This window comes from Hirundo rustica, chromosome 1, assembly GCF_015227805.2.
Source record: "Hirundo rustica isolate bHirRus1 chromosome 1, bHirRus1.pri.v3, whole genome shotgun sequence".
In the NCBI taxonomy this organism is placed as follows: domain Eukaryota; kingdom Metazoa; phylum Chordata; class Aves; order Passeriformes; family Hirundinidae; genus Hirundo; species Hirundo rustica.
Genome location: NC_053450.1, coordinates 89,443,780 through 89,459,556, shown reverse-complemented (window position 1 = coordinate 89,459,556; position 15,777 = coordinate 89,443,780). Strand labels below are relative to the sequence as shown.

Sequence of the window (15,777 nt, the reverse complement as noted above, 5' to 3'; positions counted from 1 at the left end):
GACCTTAAATTATTAAGGAATTACATGCAGTTTTCAGCCCACATTCTCTGAGAGTTAGCATGCAGTTTTGGTAAGTTGAAAGTGATGGATAGCTCGTCTATGAGGAAAGAATGACTGATTCCATCTAACACTTTTAGCAGATTCTTTTAATGAAAAAATAAATAATTTCTGCCTTATTTTAGCAATACTTTACCATAGCTTTCTTAATTGCCTGCTCTGTGTGTTCCTTTTTTTAGATGCCAGGGTTAGAGGATGGTTCCTTTTGGACTCTTACCTTCCCACATTTTTCCTTACTGGAGCATATCTACTCTGCATATGGCTGGGCAACAAGTTCATGAAGAACAGGCCTCCTTTCTCTCTCAGGCCTCACCTCATCGTGTACAACCTGGGCATCACACTGCTCTCCTTCTACATGCTCATAGAGGTAAGTGCTCTTCCATGAAGCACAGTTGAGGAAGGTGACCAAGATACAGTTTTTAGCAGAAGTATCTTAGCGACAGGTGGTTTTGCTAGGAAAGTTTAAATCAACAGCAAAATACCTTTATTATTTAAAAGTCCCCTCTCATCTTAGATCTTGGCATGTTTTGGTCGTCCTTCCTGAGCTACAGTCCACACCTGGGGAGAGCTCTTTGCTGCCAGCACCGTGTCCACAAGCATAAATTTGCATCTGCAACAGTCACTGAGCTCAAACGTGCCTGCACCTTGTCCTTCAGCAGCCATGAAAATGCCATAGGTTGGGTTTTATTCGGATGACCATCTGTGGAATGATTTTTCCAGGCCCACACTTAAACATGAATAGATTTATAGATGAGAGCAAGTACTGATTTATTTATGGTATTGGCAATTCAGTGTTGTTTTTCTGCTCTTGTGACTAAGGAGCTTTCCCCATATAGTCAGATGGTAAAAGACCAATGTTAAAAACTTACCACTTCATCCAAAAGCGAGGGCTGTGGGGCTTGGAGGCTGAGTATGATCACACAGATTATTTCCCAAGTGCTTATGAGAAAGGAACATGCTCATATAATTCAGGATCCGTTTAGAACCAGAAGAGAGGTTTGAATGCATCTGATGATTTTGCAACAGTAGAGGATTCAAACAGTGCCCCTCAACAGACGTGTGGTTTTGCCTCAGCAGAGAGAAACAGAAGCCAAAAGTCACTCTTTGGATATTATTTTGGAGCTGCCCTGTCTCAGCCTTTTGATAACTGTGGTGCTTTTAATACTAAGGTGTTAACATAAATTACTTGAAGCTCTTAAAAACAAGCACTAGAAGACAAAACCCACAAAACCTCAAAACTTTTTTTTTTTTTTTTTTTTTTTTTTTTTTTCCTAAAGAAGTGACCCAGGTCATAAGAGCCCTTAAGCTGAAGTATGTTCTTGATTTCATGGCGCGGCCTGACACTGCTGTGTTGCCTGCACAGCCTCACAACATTTCTTACTCATCTCTCACTACCTTTTTCTGTTGATTGGACAAGAAACTTTTCAGAAGCCAAACAGGACACACAAAGATTTCAAGTTTAAAACTGATTAGAGCTGAACACCAAGTGACTGGCCTGGTCAAATGGCTGAGGAGCAGTCTAGGTTTGTGCCTTTGTGCGAAAGACTGATTGTTTTATATAGAGCGTTATCCTGGTCAACGCTCCAGATGCCTTCAGAGGCTGCTATGGGTGTCTGGGAGTGCAGGATAAGGTTTAGAGCAAAGGAGAAACCAGCACAGTTGCTGGAAGGTTTGATGACTCCACCGTGATTGTCCTCCAGAATTTAAATTAGCACTTTGATGTTTAAATCCCCATTTTGCTTGAAGGTATACAGATAACTGGCTGCAGTAGCAGGACTCAGCCAAAAGGATTAACTGAACAGAAAATAATACTGCTGCCGCCTTTCCCTTCCAGGCTGATTTTGCCTGCCACAAGTAAATATATGGAAGAACAAAGAAGATTTTAGCAGGTCTCATTTGCATGGATGAAGTAAATTTGGTTTTAGCCACCTTCACATCCTGGGAGGAACTGTATTTAGCCACCTCCTGTTCAGCTGCCTTCCTGAGGATAACTTTGCTGCAGACAGTTGCTGAGTTGTGTTAGACCTCAGATTAGTCTCTTGAGACCTTGATTCTGAGGCTGGAGCCTGCTGATTTACACCTCCCAGATTGCAGCCGGGCATGGCTGGCAGTGCCAGCTCACAGCTCCACATTCTGCAAATCTGGGAACCCAGGGAGCACGGCAGCTGATCTGCGCTGCCAGCTGTTCTACTGCAGATTTTACTCTTAGCTCTGGACTGCCAGCCAGACTGGTTTTACATTGTACAAAACACACTTCCATAATACTTGCTCTGTATTTTCTCTTAGTCTACTTCCCTGGCTCCTATCACGGCTTCTCCTGTGAAGGAGCAGCATGGAAGTTAATACTTGCAGTCCTGCCTGAGGTAGCCAGCATATCCCTGCTGAAGAAAAATAGGCAAATGGGAGAGCAGAAATCATCTTCATTACCAAATAAAGTCATGGTGATTCAATACTTCAAAATCTGTAATTTCCAAAGCTGCTCTCTGTGCCCGTTATTCTCTCTGTCTTTTGTGGACAGTAAGCTCTTTAAGGCAAGAGTTACCTATATTTAGCACATTCTGCACAGTGGTTCCTTATGTAAACACAGCTGATCCTTCCAGTCACTGTGATTTGGGATCAATCCCTCATTCAACACATCTACAACAGTTGTTTTATTCCTCCACGCTCTCACTGCATCTAAATCCCTCTGGTCTCTGTATCAGGGATAAATCACAAAATAAGCAGCTCTACAATAGATATAAAACACATTCTCCCCACCCACCCACACCCCATCAAAAGAAACCCCCATAACCAACCATCTTTCCTTGTTTTGTTCATAAGGTGCCACACAGCATCTCTTGCAATATCTCCAGGATGTAGGGGTTGCTTCTTAGACATTCAAAAGAAAAAAATATCTCATTCACAAGAAAGGGTGTATCTCCAAATACAGCCTGTCTCACATGATGGGTTTAACGAGAAACACGGTAAACCTACTGATGGTGGTATTTGTGCTTCAATTCTTCATCTCCTCAGCCTCACCTCCTGGTTAGTTGGAGTTGGCACTTCGTGACAGTTGATTTGTGCAACCTCAAGGCAAGAAGACAAAGGTTAAGCAAAGAGTCATAACAAAAGGGCTGTTTTTAAATTTCCAAGGGCAGATTCCTCTTTTGAGCCAGAGCTCCATGCACTGCACCGTGGGCATGGACTATCTGGGAGCTGATTTTATCTCTGAGCTTTGAGGTCAACCAATCTGCAAAGTACTTGGAGGAACAGCTCTAGGACAACTCTAAGATGTGCATAAGGTCAGATACCCACACGATCCCTGAAGGACAAGGTCTAAAGATAAACGGCTCTGCCCAGCTGCCCTCATCCTACTGAGATGTCTCAAAATTTTTGAGTCAACAAAGAGTTAGGTACCTCTGAAGGACTCCCAGAAGGGCAGTTTGTTAGACCTGTAGACTTCTAAGTTAGGCAAGTAGATTTTCCTGAAGTTGTCAAAGGTGCTTACTTTCCCTGGCTGAATAAGGTGAAGCTGGCACTTGGATTTGGAGCATGTGTTTTTCAAGTACCGGAAGCTTAGACCAAGGCCCTGTGCTTAAACTGGACAGGCTGCAGGTGGGCTGCTGAGGAGGCAAGAGACAATTCCTTCCACCCTTGCTGCTACCAAAGAAAGACGCATCAGAAGTTTGTTATTGTTGTGTACTTTTCTGTACCAGTAAGTGCTCATAGACCCAGATCGACTCTACTGATCCAACAATTTCTAGAACATTGTCAAATTCTGTATAAGGAAAAACAGACAGCGCCTTTTTACTTTAACAAAAATCGAAACTTTCAACAATTTCCCTTAAGAAATATATGCCTTTTCTCTGCACAAATTTTTGCTTATGGTGCTAAAATTACCAACTATGAGCAGTAAGCCAGCTTAGTGTGAAAAAACATCACACCTGTGCATATTTTAAAATTGTTTCATGTGCTTACAAACCACATTTCAGGGATGCAACCTGAGGTACTAGAGGCCAAACTGTCACAAGTAGAGTAATAAATTAAAACGGGAATCACAGGAGTCTGGTGCTGATCTTTGAATTCTGAAATTACTCAGGTGAGGATACTCTCTCTCACAAATAGGAATAGACATAATCTCTGCCACGGTCTTAGGCGGCTTTCCCCAGCAGTATCACCTCTGCCCTATTTAAATCAAATCTCAGCTGGTCATCAAGGTGTCACCCAAGTCCTTCTGTTGATCAGGCACTGAGAAAACCAGGACACTAGCACCATTTGGGTCAGATTAAAAAGGAGATCTAGAGATATGTGTCATTAGCAGAGGGGTGGCGTGATGTCTCAAGCTGCCTGTATCCCCAGGTAGCTTCTCAGACTTATTACAAATCCATGGGGTTTGTAAGCAAGCAACCACATCCATGTGGGGAAACAGGACTTGCATGTGAGGACCCCTTGTTTCAGAGCAAAGGGAAAAGAGCAGAGCTCACAAGTATTGCCAGCCCAGTGCATTAACCTTTCAGGAGGAGCCAGAAAAAGTCTTCTACCTTGCAGGATTAAATAAAATAAAAAGCAGCAAATCAAATGCGCTTTAGCTGTTTCTAGGAGCAGAAAATTCATCCCACATTAAGTCCAGTTTCTGAATTATAGCCATAACTTGCATATTCATAGATGCCAAGGTGGTGTGAGGATTTCCAAGAGTGCCAGAACGACCAGGACCATCAGCCACCACTCTGAGCCCTACAAGCTGCAATTGAGATTATATCTTACATATTACTAGAAAGTATAATGCCTGAATTAGGCATAATGGGGTGAAAGAAAAGGAACAAATCAAAAATAGCAGGAGCACTTAAACTCTGTTTCATTCCATCATTATAATGGCTCACATCAGAAAGATTTGCTTCCTATCTGTGCAAGAGTTAAAAAGATGGCGCTTGTGTAGCACAAGTTCTAAGTAAACCTTTAACAGTGCAGATGATGGGGAAGGGTGAAAAAGATTCTAACCAACTTGAACTGTCCTGGAATTTTACTGTAGAAATCCAACTTCAACATAATCTTGCTTCTGGTGTTTGTTTTGATTTTGTTTGTTTGTTGTCTTGAGGATTTTTGAAAGATTGTGATAAATTATTGTTTACTCCTTGTTCAGAAGTTAACAAATGTAAACTAAGTGCAGAAATACGGAAAGATTCTAGATCCATCAGTGTTGGTGCTTGAGGTGAAGGCTTCCTTTGAAGCAATTAGTTAGTACTGAAATACTACTTGTAACTTAGGGCAGCAAGAGAAAAAGAACAAAGTGAGAAACCAGAAGAGATCAGGTGCACGTCTCTATCATTTGAAGAAAAGAAGTGGAAAAAAGAAAAACCTAGAGAGCAAAAGGTCACCAGGAGTGCATTGTAAAGCAGAGAAATGTAAGGACAAGAGCCAACAGCTCTTTTGATCGCGTAAGAACTTTGTGTGAATGGAGTTAAATTACCCTGTGTTCCTCTATCTCAATCAAATAATTTGTTTGGAGAGCTGAGGAGCTGACTTTGCTGTCCTTGCCTACAGTTATTCCAGCTGGGCAGGTTGTCCTCACATCTCAGTTTTCATCCTCTGTGTTCTCCGTGACTTTCATACTGACCTTTCTGAGCTCTGCATTTCAGTAGAAGATTTAACCTGATCACCAAAAATGGCAGTGCTCTGGATCTCTTGCGCACATCCAAATAGGGTTCAGTAGAACCTTATTGGAAATCAAGAATAAAGCTTCATATGATGAGGTTTTCCATATGTGTACAGCTTCTAATACCACCACTGGTACCACAAAATATAATTGGGGAGCTATTCAGAACAGACTCATGGAAAAAAAGCCTAGACAGGATTTCTTTGTGTCGATTTCAGTCTCCCAGACAACAGCAATACTCAAAGTAATTACCATTCACAACTGAGTTCCAGTAATTTTGAAGTCATTAGTTCACTTATCCTTCTATCAGGCTCCCATTTACTTAAGGAGTATTACATGGAACTGGCTAGTATTTTCTCAACAACATGGCTTCTCATTTAATAGATTTTTTGTTGATTAAAAGAAATAAGTTATCACTTGGGAAGGGGCTCGTATTTTTTGTCACCATGTTTTGAACTTTCTGACCTAAAAACAGGAAGAAAGCATAGGACCACATATTTCCTCCACTCTGGAATAATCAGTATCCTTTTGGCTACAGTGCTCCAGTTGGAAGAGACATCCAGCTTAGGGTCCAGATGTATGTGCTGCAGATCAAGTCAGCAAGCTCCAGTTGGTGTATTAAAGAATTAGACAATCTTTTTGGGGGGAGACACCAGGCACACAATTTTCTGACCTCTAATCAGACCCATGGAGAGCTGGAGAGCCTCACCAAGCAGTAGCCCAAAGCACACTTTTCACAGTTCCATCCCCATGAAAAATAATCTCAAACGCATCATAAAGAGAAACAAAAAAATATTTCCCTTGTGATAGATCTTGTGGGGTGTTTCCTATTCAGCACCTGGATTTGTGTGGCACAACACCACCACTAAGTTTTTATGTTTGGGGAAACCATGGCACTAACCAAATGGCAGGGCTGGGACATTTTGGAATCTCCTAGTCCTGGGCTGAACCATGGAGCCCACATTGCTTCCCTAGAGGGTTTATAGTCGTGCCAGTCTACAGTTTCCCCAAGATCTTTGAGGCACAAAGGCATCAATCTGCAAACGCAGGCTGTTCTGCATCTCAGCTATCCATCTAAAATCTGGGATTACACCACAGTTCTTGGAGTCTTGTCTAAAGATAGGCAACCTTTACAGAGAGATATTCTTCAATAAATACTATTCACAGATGATTTGACAATGTAATGTTTTAGCAAAACAAAACAAAAAAAGCCCAAAACCCCCCAACAATCCTGCCTTAAAACTTTCTAGGTACTTTTTAAGACTGATTTAATGACAAGTTGAAGATGATTAGTGGTACCTTCCTATTTTCATTGAGTTATCATGTAAAAGTGTGATGGCCTCAGTAGCCTTGTGGCATGGAGCTGATTTCTTCCTTTAAAAAAAAAAAAAAAAAGGGAAAACATGTGCAGTTATTAATCTGATCTCTGGTTTTAGACACTGATAATCTTCTCAGGCATTCAATTCTAAAATTCATTTAAGATAAAACAGAAAATGTCATTTCTCTCTCCTTTCTGAGACACTGCCCTTAGTGACTCCCTTTCCTTGGGATGTGGCCATCAGGTGACTGCTTTCGGGACTATTTTATCCAGGTCTATAGATCCAGGGAAGAGCTGCTATTCACAAGGACTAACAAAAGGCTCCGGTGGCCAAGGCAAATAAGTGATTCACAGCACTTCTTTGTGCTACATAGGTAGATTAGTCTCCTTTACTTAATCTAGTGAGAACAATTGCTCGAGAATCGTGGTCATATCAAGTTGTTTTAATCGGTCTGAGGGCTGGAGTGCCTTAGAAAACGTAGTAAAACATCATACCCATAATAACATCTTGCTCTGGTTTTGGTTTTTGTTTTTGTTGGTTTTTTTTTTTTTTTTTTGTTGGTTTTTTTTTTTTTTTTTTTTTTTTTTTTTTTTTTTTTTTTTTTTTTGGTTTTTTTTTTTCACAAGAAGGACACTGGTGCTAATACTCCTGCTCTGAACTTTTAAGAGGAATTTTAATTACTCAAATACTAACTCCATTGTTAGTTTTTGGCTTTCCTTCTTAACTGTTTAGACAGACCATGTACTGGATAGACCATTTCAGTTGGAAGGGACCCACAGCAACCATCTAGAGTCCAATTGCCTGACCAATTCAGGGCTGACCAAAAGTTAAAGCATGCTGGTAAGGACACTGACCAAATGCCCCTTAAACACTGACAGGCTGGGAGCTGGGCACCTCTCTGGGAAGCCTTTTCCAGGGTTTGACAACCCTCTCAGTAAAGAATTGCTTCCTCATGCCCAGTCTAAATCTCCCTTGGTGCAGCTTGGAACCATTCCCACACATCCTATCATTGCATCCCAGGGAGCAGAGCTCAGCACCTCCCTTCCCCCCCTCAGGAAGCTGCACAGAACAATGAGGTCACCCCTCAGCCTCCTCCTCTCCAAGTTAGACAAGCCCAAAGTCCTCAGCTGCTCCTCACAGGACTTGCTTCCAGCCCTGTCATCACCTTTGTTGCCCTCCTCTGGTACACTCAAGGATCTTCACAGCCTTGTTTAATGGTGGGTGCGGACCTGCACACAGTGCTCAGGGTGAGGCTGATGCAGTGGGTAATCCCCTCCCCTGCCTGGCTGGTTATACTGTGCTTGATGCACCCCAGGATGAGGTTTGCCCTTGCCACAGCCAGGGCACACGATGGCTCACAGGGAGCTGCCGCCGAACAGCACTCCCACATACCCTTCCACAGGGCTGCTCTTCCACCATCTTCCCCCCAGTTCATACTTGTACCCGTAATATTCCATCCCAGGAGCCAGATCCAGCATTTGGACTTGTTCAATTTCATCCCACTGATGACTGCCCAATGCTCCACTCTATCTCTGCAAGGACTCTTGTCTGTCAAGAGTCAACAGCACCTCCCTGTTTCACAGCATTAGCAAACCCGCTAATGGGGCATTCAATTCATGCCTCCAGATCACTGAGAGATATTTTGAACAGCTCTGGCCCTAGAACTGATCCTGAGGAACACCACTGGTGACCTGTCACCAGCCAGATGTTGCCCAGTGCTGAAGCCTCACCCTCTGCCTTCCTCCTGCCCTGGGACAAGGGGGAATGCCTCATTGCTTCTGGCATTTCCTCTCTGAGAAAGTGCAACCATACACAGAGGTTTTTCTACAACTCAAAGAGCACAGAGAACCTGCAGTTAGTAGAAATGGCAATATCTATTCAGAAAATCACATCACTTTCCTTTTCCGCCTATGGGGAACAGATGAAAAAGAAGCTACAGCTGTGAGATTTTTGAAATTGAAAGCTTGAAATGAGCAGGGCATGGGCCTCTGGGCCAGGCTCTTAGAGCTTAGTCTGCTACTCAGTGAGGTGAGAGGATTACATCGTTTTTTGGTACCTGCTGCCTACCCCCCACCCCTGAAATTTCTGACGAAGGAACCAGCTTTCAATTCTGAACACTTTGATTCCCCATTTACAAAACTAAGGCAGGAGTTGGACTGATGTGGCAAAACAACTCATGTGAATTCTTGTGCTGTTTATACATTAGTAGATGAATAGAAGTAATTTATTAGTGTAAAACCAGGAACCTGTTAAGAACAACATTGCGGCAAACAGCAAAATATGAAAACTCTACTAATTAATAGGATGTTGCTACTTAGCAGAAATTTTTCACAAGGCAGCTCTTTGCTCTTTACATGATCTGTTTTTCCAAATAGCTTCAAACAATACTTGTTTTAATATTATTTTCAGGATAGGCTACCAAGAATGCAAAGAATTCAAAGAATTGTTTTCTAGGGGGAGAGAATTTGTGTTTCGAAAGAGAGCGGGGATTTCTCATCTCTTTGCTCGATCCTGCACTTGCACCATCTCTGAGTGATTAATAACACCATGAGCTCTGCAGAGTTGTGACTGCTCGGTATGCAAAAGGGAACGTGATTGAAACAGTACAAGTAATGTATGAGTTCAGTATTAAAAAAAGAGACCTGGTACCAAAAAGTCTTTTGTCAAGGTGCCAGCTTCTGTTCCAGATATGCATCTGGCTCATTTGGCACCAGTGAATGAGCTTATCTTCCACATTATTGAGAGCCAACAGGAAAGTCATGGATTAGGATCGTCAGGATCCCATAAAAATGACTCTCTGCTTTCCAAATTTCCACACTAACTTTCATTTTTATTAGGAAGTTAGCCAGACATCTTGAAAATTATCTTTTAAAGCAGAGGAATCAAAACTCGAACTGAATTATTTTCTTTTCCTTAGAAGAGACAGCAGTATGTAAGGCACCTACAACAGAAAATAGACGTGTTGAGCTGCAGAAAAGATGACGTGAAAGACTGAGGTTAAAAAAAGTCAAAAAAGTTCTCCAGTTAAAGCTGCTGGCTTTTGAAATGCAGACACAAACCAGAGGAAACTCTTCTGCCAAGTAAAATGATTGGGAAATAAGCAAACAGAATGATCTGAAAAATCTGGCATGTTTAAAATCATGGAAGAATAAACAAAAGAAATTAAATACAACCATGCAGTCAGACAGAGTGGTATTGTCACCCCAAAGCTTACTCTCTGTACGCATGCTGAGAATTTTTAAGGAGGTGCAGATTTACTAATGACCAAATTAGGGAAAAAAAAAAAAAAAAAAAAAGGTGAAGAAATATTTTCTTTATGAACCTCTAAGGGTTTTTTCACCTCATTTTCCAACATGGAACATTTGAATAAAATACTTGAAAAAAAACCACCAAAACCTTGAGCTATTACTGAGCTCACCTGTTCAGCTGGCAGAAAAGTTTCATAAAATATGCCAAGTTGGAAGACAGCCATCAAGATGATTGACTTCAACTCCTGGCTCTGCACACAACACCTGAACAGTCACACCATGTGCCTGAGAATGTCGTTCAAACACTTCTGGAATTCTGTTGGGCCTGGTGCTGTGACCACTCCCCCGGGGAGCCTGTTCCATTGTCCAGCCAAGCTAAACCTCCCCTGACTCAGCTTCGTGCTGTTCCCTTGGGTCCTGTCATTGGTCATCACAGGAGAGAGATCAGTGCCTGCCCCTCCTCTTCCCCCCAAGCAGAAGCTGTAACTGCAATGAAGTTTCTCCGCAGCCTTCACCATGCTCATGGCTCTCCTTTGGAGGCTCTCTAATAGCTTTATATATTTCTTATATGGTGGTACCCAAATCTGCCCCCAGCTCTCAAGGTGAGGCCGTCCCAGTGCAGAGCAGAGAGAACAATCCCCTGCCTTGCCCTCCTGGCCATGCTGTGCCTGATGCCCCCAGGACCCTCCTGGCTGCCAGGGCACTGCTGACTTGTGATCAACTTGCCGCTGACCAGGACCCCCAGGTCCCTTTCCATGGGGCTGCTTTCCAACCTCTCATTCCCTGGTCTGCCCGTACATCCAGGGTTGCCGTATCCCAGGTGCAGAATCCTGGTTTGTTATCCCAGGGACCACTCCATATGTTACCCTCCCAGTCTTCTGGAGATGCAATTAATTTACTAATCTGCACAATGTCAAGAGGATTTGGAGCCTGCATAAGCATTAGGTCCATTTTTTCCTTCAACTTTTGTTCTTCTTTCAGTTCCTCCTGTAACTGTCTCTGGAGCTGTTCTGTTTTGAAAGACAGTAGTAACTCGGTTGCTTTCCATCTCAGTTTACAGTCCTTGTTTCTCTTTAATATTAATCATTTCTGTAGTGGCAGGCAGCTTCTGGACAGGTATCTAACACTTTACAAATAATCACTTTCTTTTTCCTAGCCTTTATACTGCCCCTAGCAACTTATAGGCGTTCCTCCACAGCTTTCCAATCACACCAGTTATCCTGAGAACCTAGGAATTGGACTTCTTCCATGCTTTTGTAGGTATTCAGTGATGCTGCTTGCAAGCCTGCTGACTACACCAATTTTTGGTGAATGCCTGTTATAAGGTCACTTCACAAGTCGCTGGCAAATGTAAAAATCAAAACCAGGTTTAATATAGAAGTGAAAGCACAACAGAGTTCTTTGGCAAGGTTCACTCTGCTGCTGACCAGATGGTTAAAAAAAGCAAACAAAAAAACAGTATCAATCAATCCAGACTGAAAATATCCCCAAAGTATCTTCGTGGAGGACTGCAGCTCCTGACATACAGTGAGACACCACCTTCTTTCCTCAGGGCATTATCCAGGACCTGCTGGGCAATCAACCAGCCCTCATTCCTGACCTTTCATACACAAGGAGACAATACACAAAAGATTTTTCAAAAATCTTTTTGAAAAAAACCTGTACACTGTAATCTTGTACAAATCAGAACAGTAGTAAAATAGACTAATCAAAATATTGAAAATTGCATCTTTTCCTAGCAAATTTCTGTGAATCAACATTTTACCTACTGCAGCAGGAAATTTTGAGGTCAAGTTTCTTCAGCAAAGCAGAAAAATGAGTTAGTTGTAAAGAACTGTGTTTGTTTCAATTGTTACATATCAGTTATCTACAAAACACTCATTTACTATACTGACAGGGCTCTCTGCAATTTCTATGGGCTATTTTGGGCACCTAAAACAGCTAATTTCATATTACAGAAACAATCATTGAATTTGAATTCAGAAAAAAATTGTAAAAAACCCTGTTTTTTCCAGGTTTCAATGCATTTTAATGTGAATTTACAATAAGCATTCTAGGCTACTTTTTAATCCTCCATATATTTATCAATAATCATTTTTTAATGTATTTACCCTAGGAATTGACTCAGTTTGATCACTGAGAATGTCTCTGCTTCACTTTCATATGGACTGTCACAGATTCAACACAGGACAGTTTTTTCTAGTTCACAATGTGAACTAGAAGGAAAAGCCATCCCTTCTGTGCTGACACACATCATCCCTGTGATTGTAGCTCCAGAGCTGAAAGCAACCTACTTCTCTCAGCATCTTGCAATTCTGCTTACAGCATAACACTTCAATGCATTTCTCCTACCCTTGCTCTCTTTAGTCTCCATAGAGGGTGAGAAAGACCCCAGAGCAGGAGTTGCTCAGTGTGTCCCCAAACCCACTTTGCACTTATTTGAGAATAAGCAAGACTTTTTCAAAATCAATGGATTCTACGTGGCATTTATAAGCAAGAGTTGATGCTCCCTCTTCCAGAAAGACTGCTGAGTGCTTTAGGTGGCTGTTACTATAAAAACATTCCATATCAAAAACTACCATATGGTTTTCTAGAAACCTGCTCCACCCCAGTGCAGCACTCTGATATTTTATTGCTCCGTCTGCTTCCCCGTGTGACACGAGCAGAATCTACGAAACTGCTTGTGTGCTTATTCACGCCTCCATTCAGCACTGTGCCTGCTCCCCTTCACTTCCTCCAGCATTTAACAGTGTAGGATAAAGAGACGTGAATGGCATTAAGAAATATTGCTCCCACTGCGCTACTTTGCATTTGCCTTCTGTTTGCTTGGCAAACGGAATTTTTCCTCAAGGACAGCTTTGCACAAGTAGCTGTATTAAGCTCTGTTCATACTGCTTCAGGATAAAGATGCAATATTCCAGTGTTTGCTTTGGAAGCAGGATTTGAGGATGCATTGAATAATGACAGATTTTAATGGATGCCTCGAAGGCTCTAAAGCTAGAGAAAGAGAAGAAATGTATCATTTCATATCTCCGGCTTAACTGATGCCTTTCCCCTTTCAAAAGATAAGATATTAGCAAGTTGTCTGGTTCAAGAGCAGCAGTTCATGGAAGGAGTGGGTAGGTACCCGCCAATAAGGACAGAACAACTGCAGGGGGAAAAACCATTCCATCTGTTCATGAACATAATTCCTCTGTTTTCTGTTCCAGCTCATCCTTGCCACATGGGAAGGCGGCTACAACTTGCAGTGCCAGAACCTCCACAGCGCAGGGGAGGCTGATATCCGGGTGAGAGACAAAGCCCTCAGCATCCTTTCTGTTTGAACTGTCTTTAACTGTCCCAGGAGAGATCCTGAGCTCTGATAAAATATCTCTACTCCAGTACTCCGGGGGAGGATGTATTCATTGTATTGAGTATGAAATAATAATCTAGCAGCAAAATCTGTTCAGTGTCAAGAAAATGGTAGCATCCTTAAAAAAAAACAAAACAAAAAACAACCCAGAACCAACCAACCCCAAAATGAAACAAAAACCCACCCACAAAACTGCACTTCTGGGAAAAAAAGAACCACAATACAATTAGAAAACCCTTCCTCAAAGTTTGTATTTCTTAAATTATATTTTGATAATTATTTATTTATACAATTGCTTGAAAGATGTGTATTTTTTTACAAAACTGCTTCATTGAAGAGCAAAATAAAATTAAAGACAGAGCTTGTGCTTCTCCCTTAATAGCATATTAATGCCTTCTAGGAAGCTGCATTCCTAGGGAGCGAAGAAGTACAGTAATATTTAAGCACTTGTATGGACAGATATTGATCTCCTGCTCCTTTGTTCTTGCTTGTACAGGTAGCCAAGGTGCTGTGGTGGTATTATTTTTCCAAAGTAATTGAATTCATGGACACTATCTTCTTTGTACTGAGAAAGAAAAGCAGCCAGATCACCTTCCTTCATGTGTATCACCATGCCACTATGTTTAACATTTGGTGGTGTGTTCTGAACTGGATACCTTGTGGGCAGAGTAAGTCTTTGTTTGCTTCATCACCCCGGGTCTAAGTCAGCTGCAGCTGGGGAAGAATCACATCACCATGCAAAGGCATTGTCTCACTGTGCAATATGAGGGCACCTTTAGGGTTCAGAGCTTTTCAGAACTGCTGACCACCTGCAGAACACAGGAAAGTTAAAAGCATGGTTGAAAGTTCAGGCCACTGAACGTAGCTGCCACAAACTCATGTATTTACTTCTCTTCAAACCACGTTTAAGCATAACAGTACTGAATAGCACAGAAGAGCTATCACATACACGACCTACCCCAAAAAGCAGATGCAGAAAGAAGTAATGACCCTGGTAAAGCCTTTATCAATCACAACAAATTAAATCAATGGCCCTTTTACGGGCTCAGCTCTTGTATGCATTAGTCTGTGTTTTAGCAAGATACTTTACTTACACAGTCACTAATTAAAATGCCAGTTTGAGTTTGTTCTGTTTCATATGAGAATACAACTTCAGAAGGTAATAGAAACTGTCATCATCTTCCCTGTTAGGAAGGGATCTACGATGCCACAGGCTGGTCACTTGGCATTTGTATAAGAAGCCCAAAGAGCAGAGAACTACTTCAGCTGTCTCACAACAGGCACACTTTTCCAGGGCTTCACACAGCCAGAGGCTTCCTGTCAAACTGCTTTCAAAGTTGAAAAAAACCCCCTTTTTCTTGCAACCTATTAGAGCGTGTCACCTCAGCCCATGGTAACATTTTGTAAAGAAACTTGTAGCAGGTCTTTTTCAGAACTCAAATCAAAATTCACATTTGTTGGCACTAACTGTGGACAGCACAAAATCAAAGTAAACCACTGTTAGAGGTAGAAGCAGAGATCAGAGATTTCATAGTGATTAGAAGCTATTTCTAGAGGTGTTAACAAATCAGTGGGGGTTTGTGCTTTCTAATGTGCAGTCACCACACTTAACACTAGCACTACACTACTGTAATTAAATCAGTAGCTAAGTAATTAACCAGTGGCAAAATCAGAACAACAGCTGAGTCCATCTTGTAGTGGTAGCACTGCCATCGAACAGACAAGCACACGGCAGAGGGTAGTGCTGCTACTTCCCCATAGTCTGCAAAGTACAGAGGATAATTAATTTCCTCTAGAACTAGTATTCACTAAGTATCACTAATAAGAGCAACAAGGTATCATCTGGATCAAATTCTGTAAATGTGAGTCCAGCAGAAGAGCCAATGAAGAAAGCTAGAGCGATGATCAAGCACGGCCACAAAAGGTTGATTTAATTCAGAGTAAAGCCCTTGCAACCGCATCAGAGAATAGCACAGATGTCTCCCAGGGTCCTAAGCTGCATACTAGCAGCAAAGTCATCCACAGCAGTGTTTAAAGCTTACAGGAAAAATGGAAACACTCACAGCAAGAAGAAATATAGGAGATGGAAAAAATAGCCTGTAAACTACAGAACAGGAAAAAATGGAGGAGAAGAAAAATATGGGATAAAAATACAATATTCAGCGTAAG

General features: G+C 41.8%; 1 protein-coding gene across 1 annotated transcript in view; it reads left to right on the top strand.

The window, feature by feature from the left end:
* The window catches only part of ELOVL2 (ELOVL fatty acid elongase 2), a 52,971-nt gene that overhangs the window by 30,694 nt on the left and 6,500 nt on the right, over positions 1–15,777 (top strand). The window contains exons 3-5 of the mRNA XM_040062529.2: positions 237–424; positions 13,466–13,543; positions 14,105–14,276. Coding sequence (XP_039918463.1) covers positions 237–424; positions 13,466–13,543; positions 14,105–14,276 — 438 coding nt within the window. The remainder of the gene's footprint in view (positions 1–236; positions 425–13,465; positions 13,544–14,104; positions 14,277–15,777) is intronic.